At 37.0% G+C, this 26,554-nt stretch overlaps 1 protein-coding gene across 9 annotated transcripts in view; it reads left to right on the top strand.

Moving 5' to 3' along the window:
* The window catches only part of LOC18423869 (mediator of RNA polymerase II transcription subunit), a 105,209-nt gene that overhangs the window by 28,288 nt on the left and 50,367 nt on the right, over positions 1-26,554 (top strand). For all 9 annotated transcript variants that reach the window (XR_016053526.1, XR_016053527.1, XR_016053528.1 and 6 more), the window contains 4 exons: positions 11,960-12,200; positions 13,469-13,683; positions 14,001-14,211; positions 22,905-23,188. Coding sequence is in view for 6 of the 9 variants with exons in the window: in XM_020676142.2 (XP_020531801.1) it covers positions 11,960-12,200; positions 13,469-13,683; positions 14,001-14,211; positions 22,905-23,188 (951 nt within the window). In the remaining 3 variants the exon portion in view is untranslated. The remainder of the gene's footprint in view (positions 1-11,959; positions 12,201-13,468; positions 13,684-14,000; positions 14,212-22,904; positions 23,189-26,554) is intronic.

The raw sequence follows: 26,554 nt of genomic DNA, 5'->3' as shown, positions 1-26,554 counted from the left end.
TTTTTTTTTTTTTAAATTGCTTTACCTCTTCTTTTAGATTTTGGATTTCTCATGAGGTTTCTTTGGTCTAGGAAATGGCTCTTTAATCATCACCTTTCTTATTCTTTTGTTATTTTCTGATAAATCAGGTTTAAAATCTTGAACATAGTTTTGGCTACCAAGGAATTTCTGGCGCTGCAACTTATATTGCAATCTGTCTAGGAATTTGTTAATCTTTTTAAGGACATGAGGCTGAATTTTTATTTGTCTATTGATTATTTGGACACCTAGAAAATCAATTCTGTTTTTTTCAATTTGTCTTGAAGGTGAAAGACCACTTCCATGCTTCTATACTATTTCAACAAGACTTTTAGATGCTCAAGGTGTTCCTACATGCTATCAGAAAAATAAGAAAGGAAATCATCTAGATAGTTTTTTTTTTTGGTTGCATATTAAAATCATTTATATAGTTAGCAATAAATTTTGGAAATAGTTTGAAGATAGTATCCATTCTTTTGTGTAATTATGATGGAGTATTCTTTAGTCCAAAGAGGCATCACCATCCATTCATATAATCCTTCTAGAGTGGAAAAGGCTGTTTTATGAATATCTTCCTCTTCAAATTTTACTTGGTGATAGCCGGACTTGCTATCAAAATTTGAAAATATCTTTTTCTATGCAACCCTTTGAATCAATTCTTCTTTGTTTGGTAAGGGCTATTTTATGTCAACAGTCACATTGCTTAGAGGAATATAATTTATAACCATTCGAGCCTTTCCTCGTTCTTCTCCTTCATTTCTGACAATAAAAGCTGCACACGAGTAATTTGATTGTGATGGTCTTCTACTCCCTTAGATTCCAGTTCTTTCACTTGAGATTTCAGTTTTCTTCATCTTCCTTATTGCACTGAATGGGTTTACTTTGAACTAGAATATATAGGCAATGGGTGAATCTTTGTCCCAATTTTCCAAAGGATGTCCAACACAACATTTTTTTTAAAGCTTCAGTAACATCTATTATATCTAATAATTTTTTCTTTTTGGGAAAATGTATCCAATAAATTGTACTTGCTTCTAGGTTCATGCCTTTGATTTGCTTTATCAGTTGATATTTTTCATGCCCTCTTTCTAATTTTTGAACATCTTTCATAATCTTTAGGATAGAAGGATTTCCCCATGATTTATTGGTTCTCATTTTGAAGGATGGGGGAATTCTGGAATCAATATCTTTTTTTCGTTCTATTGAAAAAACTAGCAGATCTTTTGAAATAGTATAAGGACTGATTTTATCTAGTGTTACAAAACCAATTTGAGCTTGGCAGCCACCATAATCAATATTAACAAAATTTACTATAATAACCTTGTCTCCCATCTTTACAGCCACATTTGTGACTTTTAGTTAATTTTCTTCCTTGTTCATGGTTTCTACTTCTTGACCTTGGGGATGTTTTATCCAATTTTTCCATAATTCATTGGTACAAGAATTTATATTAGCCCCAATATCCAGAAATTGGAAAAAAAAAAAAGAATTTTTCTTTTTCCAATTTTCTCCACGATCAACTGCTATTTTGACTGGCACATATAAAAGATTTTGAGCATGTGCCATTTTTTTAATTTGGTAAGCATAGTCATTTGATATTTCTTTTTCAATTGATTTACCAAATAGATTTTGATAGTCCTCTTTTTAGTCAGTTTTAAAGCTTTGTTTTATTCTCTCAATTTTTGGCACATCTACAAAAGGGGATATTCTCTGAGTGTCTTTCTCTTCTTATATTTCTTACCCATTTTTGGTCGATAGAGACTTCTCTGACGGCCTCTTTTTCTTGGTGTCTTTATGTCTTTGGCTTCTCCTTCTCCCTTTTTCTCTTTATGACATCCGGCACCTTTCCCCCTCTCTGGTATCAGAATCTACGTGACATCCAACACCTTTCCCCTTCTCTAGTATCAGAGTCTAAGTTTCGTCTCTTGATTTTCTTTTGTTTCTAACTATCTCTCCTATAGGTTGCTGTTTGTGGTTTCTCTGTTTCTCCTATATCCCTCTCCCTTTTCCACTGCTGAGTCTTTAGTTCCATGTCCTCTCAAAATCCATCGAACTTGTGGCCCATATCCACAGGTTTTGTAGCAGCAAAGCATGGTGGGAGTTTTGCAAAAAATGGCTTCCTATTTTAACAATTTTGTCCCATTGGAAAGAAAAATTTTGGGGACATATTCCTTCGAGAAGTTTAGATTGGAAAGATGCCAATTGTTTTGCATGTGAGCCTGGTAAATATGCTATCCTTGCATTTGCCCCAAATATTCATGATGAGCCTCAAAGAAGATAGTTGGTAACGGACGTGACAGGGAAGCTTGGTGGTCAAGAGACGTAGCCGACCGATTCATTCCCCATCCAGCACTTAACCGACGAAAGAGAGGGGGACGAAGCAGGAGGTATGTATAGGGATATACCTGTTCTCGAAAGAGTTCGTTAGACTTAAGAGGAGGTCATCCTGGATGGCTCTAGATTTCTACTTGAAGGTGTGTGGACTAGCCTTACAGCGTTTCCAAGCGGGTTCCTTTAATTGCCATGATTCTATTCCTCATTCAGTCTCCCTTGCTTCTTGATAAATCTCTCGAAGAGAAATTTCCTGATCATAAGATTAAAGGAACATCGTCGTGGAAAACAGATGTTTTCCTATTGATGAAATTGTGCAATGGGATCGAATCTTTTATGATTTAAATAGGTAAAATTGCTATTACAAGTTGGTCTAAATAAAGGAACCAGATCCATTTAATTGGTTTGTACTAGTATTCAGTCCAATTTATCCATTTCCTTTAATGGTCCATAAAGAAGAATGTGAAAAAGATGAGTAGCAGCATTTAGAGCTGAAAAGACTAGTCGAAGAAAAAGTCCTTGTTGAGCTTTGGATTGATTCTAATGGTGCAGAGGAAGAACAAACAGACTTGTCCCAAGCTCCCAGATTCAATAAGGTTGATGAGGAAGATGACAATATGCAAGAAGAGCCAACTTCTCAGATAAAAATGATGAGACTGAGGCATGCCTCTGCTTCCTCTTTAGATGTCTTAGAAACTCTGCTAAATAATCCAAGTTCTTTAAATAGGCTAGTGTCTTAAAACAAGGAGTCGTCATCGATACTCTAGGAAATATAAAGTTTCTTGATGTCAAAAAAAATGGGCTGTGTAACCTTCCTCTTTTTGAGTCTAGATTTTTAAAATCAGTTAGGTAAACAAGGAAATTCACATGGATAGAGGGTAAAGGTTTTTTTCCGGCCTTTTTACCATTTTTTGAAAAATTAGAAATTGAAAGATGGAAATCTAAGAAATATCAGTATTTTCATACTTGGCAAATTGATATCTTAGTTCACCCTCATTTCAATTATGATTTAGGTGCAGAATATTTGGTGCCCTTCTTAGATATTACACATAGTGGGATAAGGCCTTGCTTTGTCAGTTTAGAAGTTTTTAGATGAAGATGCTAATGATGAATTCATGACAAAAGCTTTTATGAACTGTACAGAAATTAAGGGCATACGTCTCCTCCCTGGTTCTGTATATGCAACCACTATATCCCATTCTGTATTCCATCTAACCAATTATGCTATTACTCATTCAAAACTAGATTATGGAGTCAAGCTTCCTTGGTATTCTAATTGTGTCAGAAATAGGTGTGAGTGAAGATTTTATAATTACAAGTAGAGTTGAACTTTTTCCAAAACAGCCTTATAGAACCATTATTAGATTTTCAGTTCTTTGAAACCTTTGAATAAACATTTGCCTCCAACCAGTTAGACCAATTCTTTACCTCCTATTCTTCCCACATTCCAAATTATCATGAAGTTACTCAGATTGCTCAAAGCAGAATGATGAATACAATAAAAAGCAAATGAAGAGACTAGCAGGGCTAACAATTGGTTATTGATGGTGACTGGCCACAAAAAAGCACCTACTCTATAGGTCTGTCTATGCAGATGGAGGAACCTGAAGGTCCAAATTTATGAGTAGATGCAAAGCTACATACTCATGCGTGATACTCTTGTGGGTCCTAGACTGCCTAGGCTTGGTCAGTCATAGAGGTAGGCAAGCCACATAACTTGTCCCCTTTCATGACCAGAGCTTGCACTGGAGCCAACAAAGCAACGAAAGGGGGTGTCAAGGCCTTGAAGAGCCACAAAATCCCAACATCTCTCTCCCTCTCTCCCTCATCACTCTTGCCTTTCCTTTTTTTAAACTAAAGCATCCCTTTTGTTTGGCATAGAATTCTGAGAAATTTAGAATTTTAGATGTATTTATATTTTAGGCCTAATGAAGGGGGCCCTTATGATCTAGATGAATTGGTCCCATCCTGTAGGAGCTTCTAGAAACGTCATATGCACATCACGTGGAACCTATTTCAAGTCTTAGATGCGTGGGATATTGTTGTGTAACGCTAATCCTTAACCCACAACTTCCTAAATCGTATTGGGTGTGGGGGTTGAGGGGAAAAGATCTTTTATCCTTCTCCTTTTGGATGCTATGGCCCACACAACCAGCAAAATAGACACCATTCCACTGACCACAACTCGAACTGTAAACTCTGAGCTCATTGTTTACATCAACGTTTTGACATACAATTACAATTACTTCACATTGGTCCGTTTCTGCTTTCTACAAGTCGCAGAGTTTTGGCTTCAAAAGAGTTTTGCCTTCAAAATAGACATGTCATTACATGGATGTGCATACCGCTGAGCATATGTTTCCGAAGCAATTGTGAACCATCACTAAATAGTAATGGGTACTATAAGACCATTCAATTTTAGTATAAAGTGAGCACAACTACTTTTACCATTGGTTGTGAAATTCGATAGCTTGGGGGTATTGCACAGTTCAAGAAGTGTTTTATTGAGTTTTCTGCCCAATCAATGACACACTCCAGCTGGCTGATTTCACATCTAATTATCCATATTGATTGCGACCTCCTTGTGCTAAAAATAAATGGCCAAAATTTAACTATTGACATGGACTGCTTGCTCAAGTCCCTAATGACATGGACTGCTTGCTCAAGTCCCTTGAATCTTAGTTAAGTACATGTTTATATCTCTTATGTCGACACATATTTGTTGGGAATGGGAGTGGGGACATCTGATCATCCCTTGCCAAAAGTTCTCGATCCACATATACATATGTTGGGGTTTTGAGGCCTTAAATGCCCTGTACACTTGGTTTTCATATAAAAGGTCACTTGTATTTTCTGAAGTATGTATCCTCATGCTTTATGTTCATGGATTACCCTCAGTTTCAGTGACAGTGTGCTCTACTTGGATGCCTAGAGCAAGGCATGAGTAGAGAGTTGGCTCTCTCTAGCACAGTTGGCTTCATCACTCGTCTTGGTTTGCGACTTGGTATCAGCTAGATGAGTGCATTTGCACCCTGGGCTGGTACCTTTGGTGCCATGATACACATCCGCAGGTACCCTACCTATCCAGGTCGGCCATAGCCAGGGTGGATTTTTTTTGGTCGGCCATGTTAATGGTTGGCCCAGAGATGAAAGAGGCTTCTTTGATGTTGAATGTTTGGGGGTTTGTGAGGACAGGTGCCTGAAATTCTTGGCAATAGAAATCCTACACAACATATGTGCTGCTAGTTGCCTCGTATTTATGTGATTTTGGAGTTTATGGTGCGTCTGGGTGACATCCTGCCTGTGCATGAGATAGACTCCTCGTATAAGGAGGAAACGGGAGACACTACTGTACCACTAATTTTGGTCCATGCACTAAACCCTAAAGCTTGACAGTCTCTTAAAAGATTGAGGAAAATGATATTGGAATGCCATCATAGGAACTGGATTCAATAAACGCCCAACTTCCTAACTAAATGAGACAAGGGTGATTTGCTATATTGAGAATCGCCCATTTCTAGGCAACCTTTGCAATTACCCTGTTCGGGACTATTTGAGATTGGGGAGCTCCCTAGGTTCGAGCTAACTCGGGGTGCCTCCGAGTTGGTTCACCAGTTTTCAACCACGTAAGTGAGCCATGAGCATAATAACATAAAGTTAGCTAGAAAATTAATAAAAAACAAAAAAAAAGCACAAAATAAAAGACGTTTGGTTCAAAATTCAAATAATGTTTTGAAATTTCCTTGAGTATCGAGATCCCTTCAAACCAGGGTTTGAAAACTCGCCAAGTTGAGCCGGACTCGCCCTATTCGACTCGGGGAATCGTTTGCTATCGAGCCGGTTACACGAGAAAACCGGGAATCGCCCGTGTCTAGAGAGAACCGGGCGATTCCCAATAGTGAATCGCGAGTCTCACCAAAAAAACCTGGGCATTCTAGTAATTTTTGGGTTTACACGTGGCCGCCTCACGGGAGCGACACATGGCACAAAAAATCCTCCGACATATCTACACGTGGTAACTCACTTCACATGTCTGCCCCCACACTTTTCTACACTCGCCATGAAATATGATATTGCATTGAATTTATAGAGAACAAAGCAACGCTCATCCTTCGATGTGGGATAACTCCCACAAAAAATCATTAAAGCAAGACAATTGAATATATATTATTATAGAAGCTAATAAAATCACATTAGGCGATGTGGCCGTGTTGGTTGAGAACTTCGATTTTTCGGTGGACGTCTAGAGTTCCAGCACACGTCCTCGTTTGTTTTTGTTGTCAAAAAAATCGTTTATTTTTGTTGTCAAAAAAATAAACAAAGGCAAAAAATACTGTTGTAAAAAAATAGAAAAAATAAAGAATAAAAGGCTTTTCAAGATAAAGATAAAAAAGATAATACAACAATTTTTATTTTTCTTGTAAAAAAAATACAAGGTAATATAACAAATCTTTCTTGCAAAAAAATAAAACAAAAGGCATAAAAAAATAAAATGTACTTTGGCAGCATCATTTTTTTTAGTTTTCTTGTAAAAAAAAAAAAAAACTAATACAACAAGCAAAAAAAAATGTAGTACAACATCTTCTTCTTTTGTCAAAAAAAAAGAAGAAGATAATCAACAAGTATCATATTTTTCTTGTAAAAAAAAAAAAAAGATAACACAATAAGAATTTCTTATCAAAAAAATACAAGGTATTTCTTAATACAACCTAGGAATAAATGGTCTAATTATATTTTTTATTTTTATAACATGATGGTCTTTAACATAAATTTAATAATATTAATTTAAAGATAGGATTCATACAATGAGGCCATTTGAAATCTCTCTCTTTCTTCTAACAATCTCTTCCACTAATTTATTCTAGAAACCTAAAAAATTAAAGAAAATACGCATTCTAATAATTTATACAATGATAACCAAATCTTTTATTTTATTTATTAATTTTTGTATTATAAATCTTGTAGTGTACTATTTTTCTTACAGTTGTCAATAATACATTTTAAATTAGATGATATTATAAAATATTTTGGATTTATTATTATGTATATAATAAAATAATTGTAAAATATTGTTGGTATATAATATTATAGTTAGTTAGGTTGTAAAAATTTGGGTTTTTTTAGCGGATTAGGGTTTTCCGCGAGATTTTAGTGGCCAATTTTTCATCGATTTAGTCAACTCTTTATTTTAGTCCATATATGATTATATATTTAATCGATGATAATTCTATGATTTCTTTTGTGTGATGTAAATTTAATGGTCAACATAAGTTCATACAGGGAAAGAACATCTCAATATTCATAAATTGATGAAAACAATGAAAGTTAATAATGTAGTACCCCCATTTTTTATTGCATTCCTAAAAAAAAACATTTATAATGAATTTTAATAATTTTTTTAGATTTTTTTAAGGCTTAATCCAAGCGATTAGGCCCGATTCCCGATCCAGATCGTCGATTCGCCGATCCGGATTGGTTTTTGGGATTCCCGATCCTGATGACCGATCCGTTTTTTAAACATGTACATATGACTTTCGCATTTTAAGAAGCAACCTTGTATAGAGTGACACACGTACATATGCATAGAGAGCCCCCTTACACTGTACTCTTTCTTGACTTTCTCTTAAGGGGAGAACCTGTAATCTACACACTAGGACTATGTTTCCGCTTTTTATTGGCCAGCTTTCACGGGCCAGTCATGAGCCCCTGCACTTTACTGTGGGTCATGGGTCTTGTTGGGTTTGTTTGACATGACAGTAGTGGATCATGGATCTTGGCACAGGGTGCTGACATTCACTTGTTGTTTACCTATTAGTTTCCTATCCACTTCTAAGTTATATTTCTGTATGTTTTAGATTTTTTGTGGAACTCTAGAAATATTGTTTTCAACTAAATTTTTGTTACGATGTTTTTGGTTTTTTTTTTCAGAATTTTAAAACTAATTTTCAATGTATAAAAACCCCTAAAGGGTAAGGGCCTAAGGGGGCTAAGGGCTGAGCCTTCCCATGTGTGGGGCCCACAAGGGTGGTACATGTGGGATCCACAAGGGTAGGATATGTGGGACCCTCATGGGCCACACCCCTTACATATGTCATTATCTTATTTTGAAAAATATTTGTTATTTTAGTTGAAAATATGTTTTGAAAAATTTTGTGGAAGATTTAAGGGGATCAAAATTTTATATCCTAATTATCCCTATGTGAAAGAATAAGAAATTCAGAATATTCTGGATTATTCTCGAATGTCCTAGAAGATAAGATTATAAGGAAACAAAATCTAGAGTAGTTAGAAGTGGATATAAGTCACATATCAGGAGATAAGGTTCCTAATATATACTCTAGATCATGATGGCTGATCTTGGAGATGAATGACTCTGATTAATTCAAATTTCAAAAAAAAAATGGCTCTGATAAATTGTTTTTCTTACTCCACAAATTTCCTAAATATTTGGGATATTGCTGAATCCTAATTGAACTGGGATTCCTAGGCCCCGTTGAGGCCTAAAATAGGAGGTGGACCTCCTCATTCTCTGCACATCTCTTACATCTCTCTCTTCATTGTCCCTTTATTCTCTCTAATCTTTCTCTCTCCTCTTTCAAATAGGTGGGACACCACCCTCCATAAGAGTTGGAGTGGCATGCACCTTTAAGAGGGGTTAGAAAGGGGGGGAATGCCGAACCCTAATTTTTTAGATTGAGGGGAGGTGCCAATTGTGGCAGCCCTAATGTCAAAAAGGGTTCTTTATGAAACCCTAATTGCGACCCATGCTCTTAGCTCCATAGTTTCAGTTAAGGGTGTTCCAGAGGTGCTTCCCTAGATTTAGATATGAGGTTTTAGCAGTGTTCGGAATCAGGTTCGTAATTGGTCAGGCGATGGGGTGTGGGGTTTGCTAGGTCTTAAGGGGTTAACCTTAGGTAAGTCTTCCCTCAGTTATTCAATTTTATTTCCTACAGTTTTTATCTTATTTTATTTCCTAAAATTGTTAGTTTGTAGTCAATTTGGATAAAATTTATTTTGGCAGTAAGTTATTAAGATAGTAAATAATAGGCCTATTTTATTGTATTTGTGGTATCTGTAAGTAGAATTTCCAACAACTAATAAAAGAAAAGAGAGAAATTTTTGAATTTGTAGCCTGGAGTTCTACATAGCCATTTCTTTTACTTGGAATCTATAGCTACTTATGGACTATGGCACTTATATGCCTTGACCAGGTTTAATAGGCGAATCATGAGCCTCTTGCATGGGAGTACATGTGAGTCATGGGTTTTTTTGGGTTGATTTGAGGACTTGATGAGGTCGTAGGGTAGTCATGTGAGTTCTTGGTAGAGTGTTAGTTTTATTGCTTGCACAATCTTCCAAGTTTTTTTCTGGAAGTGATTTTTCAAGGGGCTTTAAGGAGTATGAAAGTGATTTTATTTACGGAATAATCAGTTTTTGATACAAGCACTATTTTTGAATCAATTGTTTTGTGTTCTTGGACACGAACACATGAAAAGCAATGCCCATGAGGACCACAGTTTGTCCCATGTAAAAGCTCCAAGGAGGCACACAACTTTTTAAGGAGGACCGTATAGTTTTAAAGGGAGGCACTGTAAACATCCAAGGAATGGGCCACACCCTTATTTTACGTGATGCACATATATTCCACTTGTAAGGGGGCCTGGCACGCTTTCCATGAGGATGCATGTAAAAAAGAGGTGGGCCTTGTAGAGCGTGTGAACCCTAATAGAATTCTAATGGAAACCTAATTCTAAATAGTTGAAAGGTAAATAATCAATTTTTATGTAAAATAATTTGAAAAAGCCCCAATTGAATTACATTTGAATTTTGAAGGTTCATAGTTATATTAAAATTTAATAATTAGAATTGGGAATTCTCATAGAAGCTTACGAAAGAATTGAAACACAATTAGAAGATTGATGGAACTAGGAATCGTCCTATGGATAAGGCACATTACCTATCCTTGATTCATGATGGCTGGGGTTGCTGGGCAAGGGATGGATGGTTGAGATCAGCTCTCCAACATCATCAATCTCTCAATAGAACTAGGTAAGGCAATATTCCCCTTACCTTTCTAGAGCTCTATAAGAAAGGATCCCCAACCTCTATTTGGACAATTTTAATTTTTATTGGAGTTCACATGAGAAAACTTAGGAGTTCACATGGGAGTAAGGGACAGCAACGTGACGATTTTGAATAAGAAAAGAGTGGTAGGTGTTTGAAAGGATGGGTTCGGTTGGAGGAAACCAAGAGAATAAGAGGAACCGTGTTGAGGTAAGCTTAATTTGGTTCCCTTATTTTTAAACATGTTTTAGAGGACATTAAAGTAGAGAGAAGAATTACACTGAAAGCCTGCAACTCCAAGCTAGTTCTTCACCTGTAATAGTAAGTTTTGGCATTTTTTATGATGGAAGTTGGGTTTGTGAGAGTTTTTTGGGTTTGTGAGAGTTTGGAAGAATGACAGGAGTAGCATTATGCATAAATTAGTGTTAGGCTTTTGTGTGATTTCATTTCTTGTATGGACGATCTAAGGAGAGCGGAAGAAACCCTGCAACCTGAAACTCCTGAGGTCTGTAAGTCACCTAAAATAGAGAGAGTTGGTGGAGTAGTTTGCTGGTTGGTGTGCCATCAATCCAGGGAGATGACATGGGGTGTTTGAAGCCCTAGAAGGTGACCCTGGGAAAATTCTGGTTTGCTGAATTCTCTGCAGATGCCTACTTAGGGATGTGTCTGGAACTGTGGTTTTCTTATTTGGTTTTGAGTCTCGTTTCTTCCTGTAAAATTTAGAGTTGGCACTTATGAGACCAGGAAGTACAGAGGTATTAAGTACAGGTTTGGCTCTGTATCCCCTAGGTCACACTTCTCACAATACACAGACATACACAACCCCCACACACACTACGATAGTTTAGTTAGTGATTATAGTCATCTTTATAATCGACAATTCATCTTCAATCACATATCAATTATAAAAAGAAAAGGACACGGTTTCTATGAGTCCATGTAGAAATGAGTTACATCTTAAAAATCTATTTTGAAACCTTGTTCCTGGAGCGTGAGGGTCCCCTAGGGAATGTGCTCTCGTAACCATGGCTGGGCAGTAAACTGCCAAGTTTTGAAACCTGGCTGACCTACTCAAGCAAACGTGTTCTTTGCATAGGCTTCCTCGAGTGTCATCCATTATGGTGACAGAAATTTGGACTTCCCCAAGTGTCATCCATTATGGTGACAGAAATTCGGTCTTCCCCAAGTGTCATCCATTATGGTGACAGAAATTCGGACTACTTTCTAGTAGATATAAATGACAAATTGCGGTTGACAACTACTAACCTTACCCTATTACTCTGTAACTTTGTGAAAGTTATTCAGTGGATCTTTTTGTATTTATTGTTAGTCACATATTTGCTCAACGAATTGCCATCATTTAACTTTGGTTGAATTGAACTTACACTGGTTTCCCCTCTGAATTTATCTTTAGTTTGATGAAGCACCCCTAATGAGTTATTTATGAGAAAATGCTGTCAATGGCACATTCTTTCAGTACATTTTTGACTGCATGTATGGTTACGTGGAATTAAATGTAATTCATCATGCTCTTAGTTTTGATTAGGACCTTGCTGCATGTATACAAAGAGGAAGTCTAGACTGGGAAAGAGCCATCCGTTGCCTGAAGCATGCTCTTAATACAACTCCTTCTCCAGATTGGTGGCGGCGAGTGCTTGTTACTGCTCCTTGTTACAGGCAACAAGCTCAACAGCAAGTTTCAGTTCCTGGAATTGTATTTTCTTCAGAAATGCTATGTGAGGTGATCATTGATAGGATTATGGATCTTTTGAAGTCTTCCAACTCAGGCAAGTGCTTAACCTTTCTTCCTAGTTGTTGCTTGCTGCTACCTTTTTCATGGATATCGTATCCTAAAGATTGTTCCCCACATTTGTTCTTTAAAAGTTGGTGGGGGTGTGTGTGTGTACTCTGCATGCATGACTTTTATGTGCAATACCGTGCTGGAATATGTCTTGAGAATATTCTAGTGAACAGATCTAATTTGATGAAGAAATACTGCAGTTTTGAGATGCTAAAGAGTTTCACTGGAAAGGAAAGCAGAAAAGAACAATTTTTTTTTTTTTAATATTTTTATTTGTATTATTATTTTTTTATATTTTTATTTGTATTATTATTATTATTTTTAAGCAGGGTCTTGAATGGAGCTTATAACTTTAATGTGACAGATGCAGTTTGAAGGGACCAATACAAAACATGTGACTTGTTCGTTCAGTCAAATAAATTGTTCCACTACAAGTATTCAGTCAAATACAAGAAATACATATAATAATTATAGCCCTTCAGATAAATCAAAACTGTTGGACAGGATTGACTATATCACATTGTTTTCAAGTATGGCATAATCGAAGGTTGATATAATGCTATTGCATTTGCATGAATAGTACAGGAACTGGCATTAGAAGTACTGTCTTCCATAAATTGGGTCAGCTGTCTTATTGCATTGATAGGGAACTAATCAGCTCGAAAGGGCCTCTACTAGATGATTTTGTCTCTTATACAAGTCGGGGAGGAATCACTATTTTTTATTACTAGGCAGATTGGTTTCCATCAGTGTAAGCTGATACTTTGTAGGCTTCTATCATTTTAAACCCTTTTTTTCCTCAGGGAGTCACATTGTTGACTGTGTCGATATTATCTAACCATTGTTGTTCCTGTATCAATTCGTCCAGTACTTTTGAGAAATGTACTGGTCCCAAATGAACTAGACCTTGGATAATGGATGGTTAGTTTGGATTGTGTCGAAGGATGTGAAAAGTTGGTGGAAGCACTTGCTGATGGACTTGTAGTGCTTGGACTGACTTGCTTGTCTGCAGTTTTTCTTTAGCTTCTTTCTCTTCTAGCAATTCTTGTTTGTCATGTGTAGTTCTGTATGTCTGTTAGATTATATGTTCTGTATATCCTCGTAAGTTGTTTCACTTCTGTTAGATTATATGTTGTTGTTTCACTTCTCTCTAGTAACCCATTTTGCTTTTACTATATTGATGTTTTTTCTTGAAACTAGTGAAGAATTTGAAATTTGTATGCTGACTGCATTGATGCAATGGATATAATGCAGATAATCAAGCCTGGCAAGAGTGGCTTATATTTTCAGATTTATTTCACCTTGTTATGAAAAGTGGGTATATCGATTTCCTTGACTTTGTGGAAAAGCTTACATCTCGATTTGCAAAGGGTAATCAGCAGATTCGGAGTAATCATGTTACATGGTTGCTTGTGCAAATTATCTCAACGGAGATTGTCATGAATACTCTTAATGCAGATCCAAAGAAGGTTGGCTTGTTTTCAATTATTTATTATGTTTATGTTCTGTTATTCTTGTACGGACCCTTAGTTAGTATTCACCTCAGTCTTCTTCCTGGCCTGGCCATATAACGGTAGCAATTTTCAAGTACATGACTTGAAAATTTATTTAATTCGTTCATATTTTTGTGATGAAAAATCCTTGCTTCGTTTATCCAGATGAATGGTGCCTTCGGTTATTGATCTATTCAACATAAAGTCACTACATGTCTGAAGCTGCACATTTTCTATTTATCGAAATGTCTGCCTCTTTTGTTGTTCACTGAATTTAATTTCCTGCATGGCAGGTGGACACCATGCGAAAGATTGTCTCTTTCCATAAGGAAGACCGGAGTTCTGATCAGAATAATGTTACTCCTCAAGGTATCCTACTTGATTTCATCAGCAGCAGCCTAACTTCGCGTGTTTGGTCATTGACCGCTTCTATCAGAGAATATTTGAACCCTGAGCAGCTGCAGAAAGGGAAGCAAATAGATGAATGGTGGAAACAAGTTAAAGGTGTGCCTTAGAACTGTAGGTCATAGATGTTTGTGTCTTGAAAATTGATTAGTGAGATCATGATCTACTACAGATGCTGAAACTGTACTTTGTGATACGATTCTTTCCTTTTTCTTTTTCTTTCTTTCCTTTTTCTTTTTTCTTTCTTTTTGAGGAATATTTGACTTTTCCTTTTTTCTTTTCTTAAATTTGAAAGCTGAACCTTTTATCTTCTTTGCCTCTTATGAAGTTGATTAAGAGTTAAGGATTTTATTAGACTCGTGAACAAGTAAATTTGGAAGTTGTAAATTTGGAAATTTTGTGATCCTTCAACTGAGATTCTGACAAATGTTCTGTTATCCTTTTTTTTTGTTTTAAGAATGTTCTCAAAGTAGTTCTTGCTGCATTCAGATATGTTACTGTATGCCTTTGAGATTGTAATTATAGAGTATTTGGAGAAGCTCTCAAGTTTTTCCTTAGAGCATATGGTTAATGTGTGCAATGCCTGGCATTCTATGATAAATGTGATGGTGTTAGCAGATGAAGATTAGGCATGACTCATGGTCTCAACGTCAAATTTTGACCTCATCCATTGGAAAGAGCATTTAGGGGAAGGATTGTTTGGCATTGATTGGATTCCACATATCCAAATTTTATTTACTTGGGAGTATTTATGTTGTTAGCACTTAGTGGATTTTGTATCAATCAAATATTCTTTTTGGATCTTTTTAGCAATTTGTTTTGGTACAAATATCAACCTAGAGTTGTAAATGAATTTGATCTTTTATTTGGTTAGTTGATTGGTAGATTATGTTAGTTTTTACCTATGTTGCATGGACATGGGGACTTGTGCAAGTGTCCGACATGGGTATGGGGTGTCAAATTCCTCATGCCAGGTACAAAAGTTCAGCTACATGGATATACTTTAAAGAGGCAACGAGATCCAACATTGTTTACTAATTTTCCAAGCAGCCAAAAAGAACAATGATGCTTAGTTGGCTCAATCATACATAGTTTCAATTTTGATGTTTCTACCCAATTAAGAAAAGAAGATCGAAATGTATATCAATGATGTAGCCAGTTGTTAGTGAACATAAGGAAGAATCTGTGTTGGTATCTGTGTCATTTCTGACACTGGTGGACCCTAACAAAAGAATCAATGTAACAGTGTTTTAAACTTCTGGTTTCCTCTGTGGTAGGAATTCCAAAGAACTTTGAAGGTTTCCCTATATATAATCATGAGATATGTATGAACTGGCCAAGATGACCTGATGAGAAAGGAGCTCAGGAAATTAATTCCGGCCTTCTTTTGATCCTAAAATAAGCAAGAACTCAATAATAATGGAGGAAACAAGTGGCTGTAAATTAAGCGAAGGATGAGAAGAAGGTAAATTAAGCGAAAGATGAGAAGAAGCACTCTCTTCGTTCATTAAAAAACCTCTATAAAAAAATATCTGAGTCTCCTTCTCCTGAATAGGGCATCCCACTCCTTTTAGTACAAACAATGAAAAATAAATAAAATAAAACAAAATACAATAAAATTCAAGAGACATATCTCTTTCTATCGACGTTACAAAATTTTAGGGAAATATTCTCCCTAGGGGGCTGTCACTTGGTTTGATGGTAAAAGGCTCGGATAGCCAACGCAAGAGTGCGGGTTCAAGTCCTGAGAGCGGCCACTATGTGCATAAGCCAAAGGTTAAGACTGTTTCCAGCCCACCCCTCCTAGGATTCTGCTTAGGCGGGACCAGCACCGCATTACGTGATCTCTCCATGAATCCTCTCTGTTTCTCCATTAGTCCCCTCTGTTTCTCCATTAATCCTCTCTATTAATCCTCTCCATTAATCCTCTCTGTTAATCCTCTCCATTAATCCTCTTTGTTTCTTCGTTAATCCTCTCTGTTTCTCTCTCTAGAATTCATGTGATCTCTCCATGAATCTCTCCTTAAGACCTATTGCTCCCATAAATGTAGGAGTTACTCTTTACCTCTCTCAAACTTCTCTGTTTTCTCTTCCTTTATCCACAAATGTAGGCAAATATACCCTCAATCTCTTCCATACGTGACATTCTACCAAATCCATCAAAATAGGAATCCCCATCAATCCCCTCAAGAAACCCATCTTTCTAAAAGTTATTTTTATGGAGCTCTAGATATCCATTAAGTAAATCCTAACAACCCAAGAAAAGTGCTATGCCAATCCTTAAGGATTAGTAGTGCTTATCTTTGCCCACAATAATAAGCAAAATTCTATTCTAACCCCCATGGCTTAATTCCTACAAATTAATCCCAATAAAAATTAAGATAGTCTACTCACACCCCTGAAAATTAATTTCTAAAAATAAAAAAATAAAAAAATTAATCAATTTAATTTTTGAAGGTCTCGGATGCGATTTGCATCATGGCCCTCGCTGGGCCAAATGTGGTTGTGTTAATTTGTAGCTTATTCATTGGACCAAACGGGAAATTCAATGGTAATGGGTGTGTCTTCGTCGCACTTTATATAACAAAGTTATTATTTGTGGGCCATGGGCTTGGGAATTAAATCTACATGTAGTTTATAACCCTCCCCGGTTTCTATCTTCTAAGTCCCCTGGGGGAGAGAGAAAGGGGGAGGGGGGGTTAATTCCTAAAAATTAATCCCAATAAAAATTAAGATAGTCTTCCCACACCCCTGAAAATTAATTTGTAAAAGTAAAAAAATTAATCAATTTAATTTTTGAAGCTCTCGGATGCGATTTGCATCATGGCCCTCGCTGGGCCAAGTGTGATTGTGTTAATTTGTAGCTTATTCATTGGACCAAACAGGAAATTCAATGGTAAGGGGCTTGTCTTCGCCTCACTTTATATAACAAAGTTATTATTTGTGGGCCATGGGCTTGGGAATTAAATCTACATGTAGTTTATAACCCTCCCCGGTTTCTATCTTCTAAGCCCCTTGGGAGAGAGAGGAAGGGGGAGGGGAGGGGAGGGGAGGGGAGGGGCGGGGGTGGGCCCCTTATTCTTTTATAGACTGGAGCCGTGCTGGGTTCTGGTTTCTATTGTGAAACAGATTTAGTTAAGGTATGTTGATTTCTTGAATAACCCCGTAGTTTCTGTAGTATTCATGTCATGCTTATTGAATTAACATTCATGGACATGGGTCAAAAACATAATATTAATGTTTTTGTTCTTATGATGTAGGGTTTATTTACCAAGAAAACTGAAACTGCAGTATGGTTTCCTACCCTACATTCATTTATCTGCTGAAAATTTGAAAATTCGCTTTCATCAAGTCCTTAGGGCTGAATTATACCATCAATGCTCTTGTAAATAGTTCTGTAACCAGGACATCTGTCTGTGTGGAGTGCGGATATGACCTAATCATCATTATTGCCTTAACATCAATGACTTGCCGACCTTCCCCCCCCCCCCCCCCCCCCCGCCCCCTTTTTTTCTTGCATATTTTAGCTTTTTGAAAGGAATTTTTGTTACTCAAAAAGAAAAAGAAAAAAGAAGAATCTACAATTATGTCTCTCATATTGTGCTTTATGCTCAATAATTAGTTCTGCAGTATGGATTGTGTTCGTATCTGTAAGCAATTGTATGATGATATGAATATGTTGCCTTACTATTTCTATAAGAGCACCATGCTGAAATTCTTCTATGGTTGTATTTTGGTGATCATAGATATATCACATATTGAGATTTAAAAGGAACATGCATATAGTTATTGGGCTATATTAATTACATCAATGCCATTCTTGCATATATTCTCAAATATTAACCATGGGCAAAGTTGTGGATGGTTGATAGACGTTTGTGCACTTTGCTATGTATGTGATTAAATGAATAGCCTATATCAGTAAAAAATTGCCATGCTCAGCTACCTTTTGCAACGCATACGACACTGGCACTTTTCTCAATATTACTTGTAATTTGGTGAATGTCACTAATCGGATTCTTAGAAGCACCTGCCTATGTCCGATTTTCACTGAGATAAATATACTTGTTGAGTATTCATAAACCACTTTGTTTAGAAATTATACTAGGATTGAGGATATGCATTGCAATGTTCTAAAAATCAGCTTGCATCGGTGCCTTGAGGAGGGCCTGTGCTCCTGTTCCCCTACCTTGCTAAGGGGGGATGCCTGTGGTGGGACTTCTTTGGGCCCTCGTCTGGTCGCCTAGGTGCTGCCTGGGTGGGCACCCCCAAGATCCAGTGCTTAATGCTGGAAATAGGACCTTGGGCAGTGTATTTCATGTCATTTGACACCATGTACCCCTCTCCTTCTTTCCTCCACAGGGGTAGTTGGAGGTATTCCAACCTCCTAATAGTTGTTTGAGATTGTTCAGATCGATAAAACCCTGTAGAAACAGAAATTTGACTTTTTCTTCAAGATTGAAAATTTTTGGGTCTTTCGTAATCTTGCAAACTCAAAAGGATAGAAATCGATTGTATGTTGACTCAAAGAGGTGTTAGAGGTGTTTTCACAAACAAAGCTCGCTGATTCGAGCCAACTTTGGTTAGGTTGCCATATGTTAGTTCAAATCGATTTGCATTGTCTTTGTTGATATTTCCAAGATCTTTCTCCAATATTAGATTATTTTTTTGGGTTGTTAGAAGTTTGGGTTTGGGTTTGGTTTTTCTTTTCTTCAAGTATGGTAAAGTATAGCTTATGGACTGCAATTTAATTTCTAAATTACTCCTTCCAAAAATGCAGTCTTAGTTATCGCTGGAAATTTCCCTAAACCTTAAGAACATCTTAAATAGTGCTGAACAATACTATGTGATTATTTTTAACTAGAGATTTTTCACTTTATAATGCTTGTGTTTTCAATACTCAAATTCTTTATTTACATATGGCAAGGTACTTCAAGAGTGACTGAAGGTCAACATTGCAATGCCTAATGGTTCAGTGAAGATATTTTGACGTGCAATTATGAATAGATTAATAAATTAATTTAATCATAGTAATGCTTGACCTATGAAGATCCTCATAGGTAGCTAATCCGTACGTATAATGGATGTAACTTGATGCTTGGTAATATGTAGCACAAACTACATTGAACAAGGTCGATCATTTTATTGCGTCAGTTACATTGTTAGCACGTTGGCAAATCTTAGTTTGGGCTTGTCGTTGTTGACAATTTTCAAGAATATTTTTTGTCATTTTTTAAAGGTTTTTGTTTTTTTTTTTTGTTTTTTTTGGTTTTTTTTTGTTTTGTTTTTTTTTGTTTTGTTTTTTTGTTTTTGTTTTTTTTTTTTTTTTAAAGTTTGGTTTTCGGTTTTGGAGTTTTCCAAGATTGGGCTTCAGTGTGGGTTTCTGTTAGTTGACATTTTCTTAGGATCGATTTTTGGATTTCTAGATTTTTCTTAGACAGATTTTTCAAGTATGGTTTTTGATTCTTGATAGCCTTTTTTTAAGATTAAATGTTGGTATTTTGTTTTTTGCATCTCAAGTTTGGGTTGGATTTGTTTGCAATTTTCATGGTGGGGCTTTGGAACAGTGATTTTTGGTTTTGTGTATTTTGTACCATTTTGGTTTGGGTTTGTTGTCCTTTTTGTTGTAGAAAGAATTCGCAAGAACAAAAATTAAATAATCTATTGATTAGAAAATTAAAGGGGAAGCTTACAAGCCAGGCTTCAATGGCTCTACACTGGTTACCAGAGAAAAAGATCTCAAAACTTAATTTTGTACATTATTTAACTATTCAATAAGCTTTTCAGGTTCAGGCTTACTGTCAAAATAAAAAATGTCCACCTTTAAATAAAAATTCCCCTAGTGATGCTCCCCACATCAAGGTCTTCTATCATTTTCCTCTTCACCGACTCCCCATGAGGAGTGCGGTAGTGAAAGGGGTTGTACTCGACGTCTTCAGTGGAAAGATCACCGTCTTGCCTATAGGTGATGCCTACGAGTTGTTGTTCAAGTTACTGCCATAGTTCAGAAAATCACATCACTTTTATTTCGATGGAAAAAAATTGATTTCTATATTTTTTTTTCTTTAATTACTAAATGCCTCTATGGAAAGTACTGGACCATGGAAAGTACTGAACCATCGAAACTGTTTCGTGGTTGACTTTGTGTTTTTGTATTTTCTATTTTATTTATGTTTTGTTTTTATATTTTCTGGTTTTCTCCTCATAATTTCTCTATATTTTCAAAATTTATTTAATTTTATAACTATTTATTTTTTGTTTATTAACCGGTCTGACAGGTGCCCGCATGGGTTTGGCCACCGGTGTGGTCTTAATAACATTGAATACATAATTTACATTTACACAACACATCAATATAAGGTGCGCATAATGAAGGACATAGATCATTCCAAAGAAGTTTTATCTCTTTTTTTTGTATTGTATTTTTTTAGTTATAATTTGGGGGCTTTGTATAAGGCCTAACCCCTCTATACCTCCCACCCCCCAACATTCTCTTTGGGGCACCTCATAGATGAGGTGTTTGTTTAGTTTTCATGAGGGCTAAAAGTTTGCTGAACCATGTGGCGTGAGGCCTAAGTCGAATGTGGACTAATGCGAGGCCAATCTTCCACAAAGCCACACATAAGGAATGGAGCAAACAAGTACACAATGGCCCACTCAAGTTATGGATGCAGGGCAGTAGCCTGCTCCTAGTGCTCTATCTACTTGGTCGTATGTATCCACAGATGCTCCTCAGAGGTTTGGGCAAGTGGTTTATAACACCCCTAGTATGTATTTACACACTATCTCATTCACAACTCTCACTACTCACTGACTACCTACTGTGGCAGTTACACTAGGCCACGCCTCACCTTCAATTAATGCCTGCATGGCTCATTAAGGGGTTTAAGCATCTTGTCAACCCACTCCATGGGTCGTTGCTGTCCATGCATGCCAATTCAAACATGCATGGTCGTCATGCAATAATTGATGTGCTCTCAGCCCATTACATGTGCGCTTATCCACTCTCACATGACCTTTGGCCATTGGAGAAGCCCATGCACGACATGGTTACACATGTCAAGTACGTATTCCCACTAGACCATTATGTTCACACAACTGCTCAGCCAGGTGTATGGTCAGCTGCCTCTTGCTCATGTTACATGCCCATGTCTCTTTAGCTTGGGCTGTACATTGTCCGACCATTGACGCATCTCATTGGTCTTGGTGCTTCACCAATTCTATCATCTCAGCCATCCGTTCACAACACTTGCCCAAGGTCTCTCACCAGGAGTATTTAGCCACTAGCCCAGATGTGCATGCGGAGCCGTGTATCATGCCATGCCAGCCATGCCTCTAGCTTTGTCAAGGTTGAAGGTATGTCCCTCATGTAGGTTTGTTGGTCTAAAGAACATCCGCTCTAGGAGAGAACTAAATTTGAGAACGTAGAACAAGTACGGTCCCTCATATAGGTTTGTTGGTCTAAAGAACATCTCTAAGGGGTTTTGCATGGACCCACTCATCCACACATGCGATGCTAAGGTAAGGGTTTGTCATCCATGGGACCGACTAAGTGGCCAGGAATCTTGAGTGCCCAGACTGTGCCTTACGACTTTTTAAATACATTGAGGCTTCAATGCTAGGGTTGCTAATTGTCTTTGAAGCCTTGCCATTACTACTAGTGATACAGGTTTTTATCCTTATTGGACACTTGAACCAGGAGATCAGCTCACGAGTTAGCAAATGTGCTTCATTCATTCTGTTAGTTTGGCACAGACCCATGTGACAGTGTCTAATTTGGGGTTTGTCTGATGTGGCTCTTTGAGAATAGCTAGGTGTTTCAATATGGTACTAACATGTCAATGTTTCTGTAAGAACAATCAAATGTGTTTTCAGAGTGTTTGTTGTGAGTTGGGTGTGTCAACAAGCTTGTCCAGGTCATTGTGGTGTTGACAGGCGTAGAAAGTCCTTGATCCACATGTCTAGGTTACATATTTAAGTCAATAAGCTAGGGAGGTTACATAGTGGTTTGAGCCACACATTAAGTTTTCACATAATCTTCTTTGCTACACATGTGATTCTATTTTTAACTGGCTTGAAACTCTTCACAAGGGAGAACCTCAATGTGGAGCTGTTAAGCACTTGACACATCCTTAATACATGAAATCTTCATTTTATGACACTATAATGAGGGGGCATGTTTCTCAGGTTCACATTTGTATGAAAAATTTTAGTGCTCATTTACATGTGGTATGCAAGAGAAGAAAAGGAAGTTTCGGTTAAGATTGATTGTAAATTTTTTTTTCTTTGAGTCTTTGACATACTAGTGTGTCCACCTTATCCGTAAGAGTGTTGCTTTTGTTTTTCCCTGATTGCCATCTCAAATTGTATTTTTAAAGATTCAGTAATGTACCTGGCTATTTGATGGAATATATCATAGCAAAAACTTATTCCTGCGAGAGGCTCTCATGATTACTAGGGTATAACTTGTTATTTTAGAATGGATTATCCTCAACTCAGATCATCATTAGAGTCAACTCAAGCTGCCATCAAATATCATTTTATTTACTTGATGCATGACTTTATAATTCCCTTGTACATCCAAATGGTTGTTTTCCATTTGCTTGTGGTTTAGAACGATGCAAGTGAACTATTAACTTCCTTTGCCTAATTTATACATCTAAGTTATGGTTTTAACTACTAGAAGGCTTCTATGTTGAGTGAAGACATTGATACATCTTGGTATAGTTTTCCTTTACCATTGGCATGGTACAATGACTCACTTCTTTTATGCATCCTTTATTTATTCTCAGGTGAACGTATGCTGGATTTTCTGAATTTGGACGAAAGATCATTGGGAATGTTTTGGGTTCTTTCGCATACTGTGGGACGAACTGCCTGGGAAGCGATCATGGCTTATTTGAACTCTGTGGGAGTCAGTGAGCTTTTGCAACAGGGATCCATGGGGCAGTCTGGTGAAAGAATGATGGTCATGCGAGAAGCATGTCCATTGCCGATGTCATTATTTTCTGGCTTGTCCATTAACTCAAGTTTGAAATTGGCAACTCAAATTGAAGAAACCTTACTCTTTGGCCAGGTATACGTAAATGATCTTCTTTGAAAATGTGCATAGTTTTGTGAGATGAGTGACTTTAGTTTGATTTCCTACTTTGTTACCATGGAAAATTCTGCATGGTGTTCGAAGTGAGCCCTGACAAATAGATGGTGTAGGAACTAAGCGAATGTGAAGATTAGGGTTTCATTATTTTTTCCTTTGGAGATCGTATTTGCTTATGTTTACGTTTTTTATTTGCTAATGCTATCAATCTCACAACTTTTATGTTCATAGTTTCTTTTAAAGCCACGGAACCCATATATCTTTTGGTTTATGCCCTAATTTGATACTTGTTTTACATTTAACGTGATTGTGCCAGAAAATAATTTGTGGTAGGACTCATATTTATAGAGGCGAATGGATCTTACTGATTTTCTTGAGAACATCACATGAGGTCACACATATTGTCGAAGTGCTCTGTGAGATGTACAACGGCTATTTCATGATTGAAACCTTGTTGAGAAAGTTCTTGATGAATTAGGTTAAATAAGGGTTTAAAATTGATTAGAAGTCTAATTTGAATAGAAATAGGGAGAGAAAGTAAACTTAGGTGGGCTGGCCATGTGCAACATAGACCTAGTACAACACCTGTTAGGAGGTGCGAATTGGTTTAAGTGTAAGGCTCAAAAAAGGTTAGGGATAGACTCAAAAGGACATGGTTGGAAGTAGTGAGAAAAGATATAATGACGTATGACTTCATTGAGGGTATGGCCCCTTGACAGAGTAGAATGGTAGACCAGGATTCGTGTAGCTGACCCTAATTAGTTGGGAAAAGGCTATGATGATGATGATCGTCGGACCCATTAGATTAGAGTATTTGAGTTACCGCTAATATTGGGTTTTCTAGTAGCGAATAATTTCTTTATTTCTTATGATATATGGATTATGAAAACTTAGAACTTTGGAGGGATGCTCTAGAATCTGAGGGTTTTACAATTAGCCGGACAAAGACAAAGTATATGGAGTGCAAGTTTTGTAGTAATAGGAGTAGAGACGAGGATGTCGTTAAGATTGACAACAAAGAAATACTAAATAGAGTGCACCTCTGATATCTTGGATCGATTATCCAGGAAAATGGAGAGTTTGAGGAAGATATCGTACATAGAATTAGAGCTGGGTGGGCGAAGCGGAGATGTGCAATTGGAGTTTCATGTGAATGCCGCATACCAATGAAGCTGAAAGGGAAGTTTTGTAGGATAGTTGTGAGACCAGCTTTGCTTTATAGGGCAGAATGTTGAGCGGTCAAGAAACAATACCCATAGGACGTCTAGTTGAGATGAGGATGTTGAGATGGATCGGTGGCAAGACATGACAGGATAGAATCCGGAATGAATACATTTATAAGAACTTAGGTGTGGCTCCAATAGGCAATAAGATGAGAGAAAGTAGACTTAGGTAGGCTGGGCATGTGCAACGCATACCTAGTACAACACATGTTAGGAGATGCGAGTTAGTACAAGTAGAGCTCAAAAAGTCAAGGGGTAGACCCAGAAGGACATGGTTGCAACTAGTGAGAAGCGATGGGACTTCTAGCGTCGCAAAGGGTATGTGATATAGCAAAATGGCAGACAAGGATTCATGTAGTGACCACAAATAGTTGGGAAAAGGCTCTGATGATGATGATGAAATGGGATTATAAAAAAATCATCTTTCTTAAGTTGATTAGGGTGTCATTAGATAGGCTTTCTTTTGTTATTTATAACTCATGGGAAAGTCTTTAAATGACTTTGAAGCCCCAAGTTGAGTAGGATTAGAGGTTTTAAAGTTCTCTAAATACATGCGCTTGGAGTATGACCCACTCAAGGTATTGGAGAACATATATGTTTTTTTTGAATTGGTGGTGAGAGACCATCTAGAAAGGAGTGGTATCTCCATTTAGAGGAGAGATTCCTCTTTCCTACGGTGGTAGTTTGTTGCTACAAAACCTTTTCCTTTTGGTTGGAGGGATTCTTCGCCCTTTTACCCTCATCCTTGCAGGCCCCCCATCATAACATTTGTCAACCCTCACTCAATCCTCACCTTCTTTTGATTAAGTTCAGGTACGATACATTCCTTCTTTCATCTTTTTAATCCAATCCATTACCTATCTTCATCCCCTTCATCTTCTTCTAACCTTCCCCACTTCCCCTCATATTCTTACTCATGAATCGAACTTTATCTTTTTACACCATAAGCCTAGTTTTTCTTAACCCTGACTGATCGACCTAGCCCAACAACTCATATACCACTAGCAGCGAAGTTTCTTGATCCTGTATCAACATTTATGTTGTTTTTTCTAGACAAATGATACATGCGGAAGTTATATGTGCTCGTATTCATGACTATTGGGCGCATTGACACTCTGGGGAAGTCTCACAAGGGTATGGCACGTTCTTCGTGTTGGACATGCAGATTTTGGTCTGGCAGTAAATGAGATTGACAGAATTTTTGGATGCCCCTCTCCTATTTCTAGAGATGCACGTCTATAACTTGGATTTTCACTTCTACATGTTTGACACTTGTGCCCCAAATTTTCGACACATTGTTCAAAATGTTGGACATTGTTTCCTAATTTGTATTTGTTAGATATATTAACAATCTTGCAAAATATGCCATGACGCACGCAACATACAACAAATTTGCTGCATGTCACCTCAATTGGCTGCTGTTACAACTAATGGTTTTTGTGAGCTTTTGCTACACATAAGATACCTGGAGACTTTTTGTTCGCAAGACTGAGCAATATTGGATACTAATATCTGACAATAGGCATATGGACAATATGATATTATAAATATAATTAAAATTGTCATGTTGATTAGACATTATTAGATGATTTCTGTATGTATTGTGTGTTAATCATATAAAATTTCCCACATGTGTCATTGATTCAAACATAATATTTGTGTCCTTATCATTGTCCTAGATATTGTGGGAAATGCTGAGGTGTACCCTCATGAAGGGGTGGTCTTGTATCTGTGTTATGTTTGAATCTTAGTCCTCTACTTAAGTAAATGGCACGTATGTGTCCATGCGTCACCATGGTGACTACAGATCGTCACAATGACTGCATGATGGTGACCATGTGTCAAGAGAGTTTGACACTAGTCCAATTACATGTACAGAAGTCAATGAGCTTCCTTATGGCACATCTTTAATAAAATATTCTTAAATATTAAAGAATTTCCAATATGCTGTTGTGTACTTCCAATATTCCCATTGGGGTAAAAAGCCCATTTATGCATTAGGAAGCTGTACATTCTTGTATTTTTACTTGTTAAACGTGTTGTGCATCTTTGAAGGATATTCAACTAGATCACCTATTAAAGTTTTAGTAACTTCACACCGTAAGGGCGCTTTTATATGTCA

This window comes from Amborella trichopoda, chromosome 4 (assembly GCF_054954075.1).
Source record: "Amborella trichopoda isolate Santa Cruz 75 chromosome 4, AtrichopodaSantaCruz75HAP2 v2.0, whole genome shotgun sequence".
Taxonomy (NCBI): Eukaryota; Viridiplantae; Streptophyta; class Magnoliopsida; order Amborellales; family Amborellaceae; genus Amborella; species Amborella trichopoda.
The sequence above is the reverse complement of the archived record's forward strand: the minus strand, read 5'-3'. Positions and strand labels throughout refer to the sequence as shown.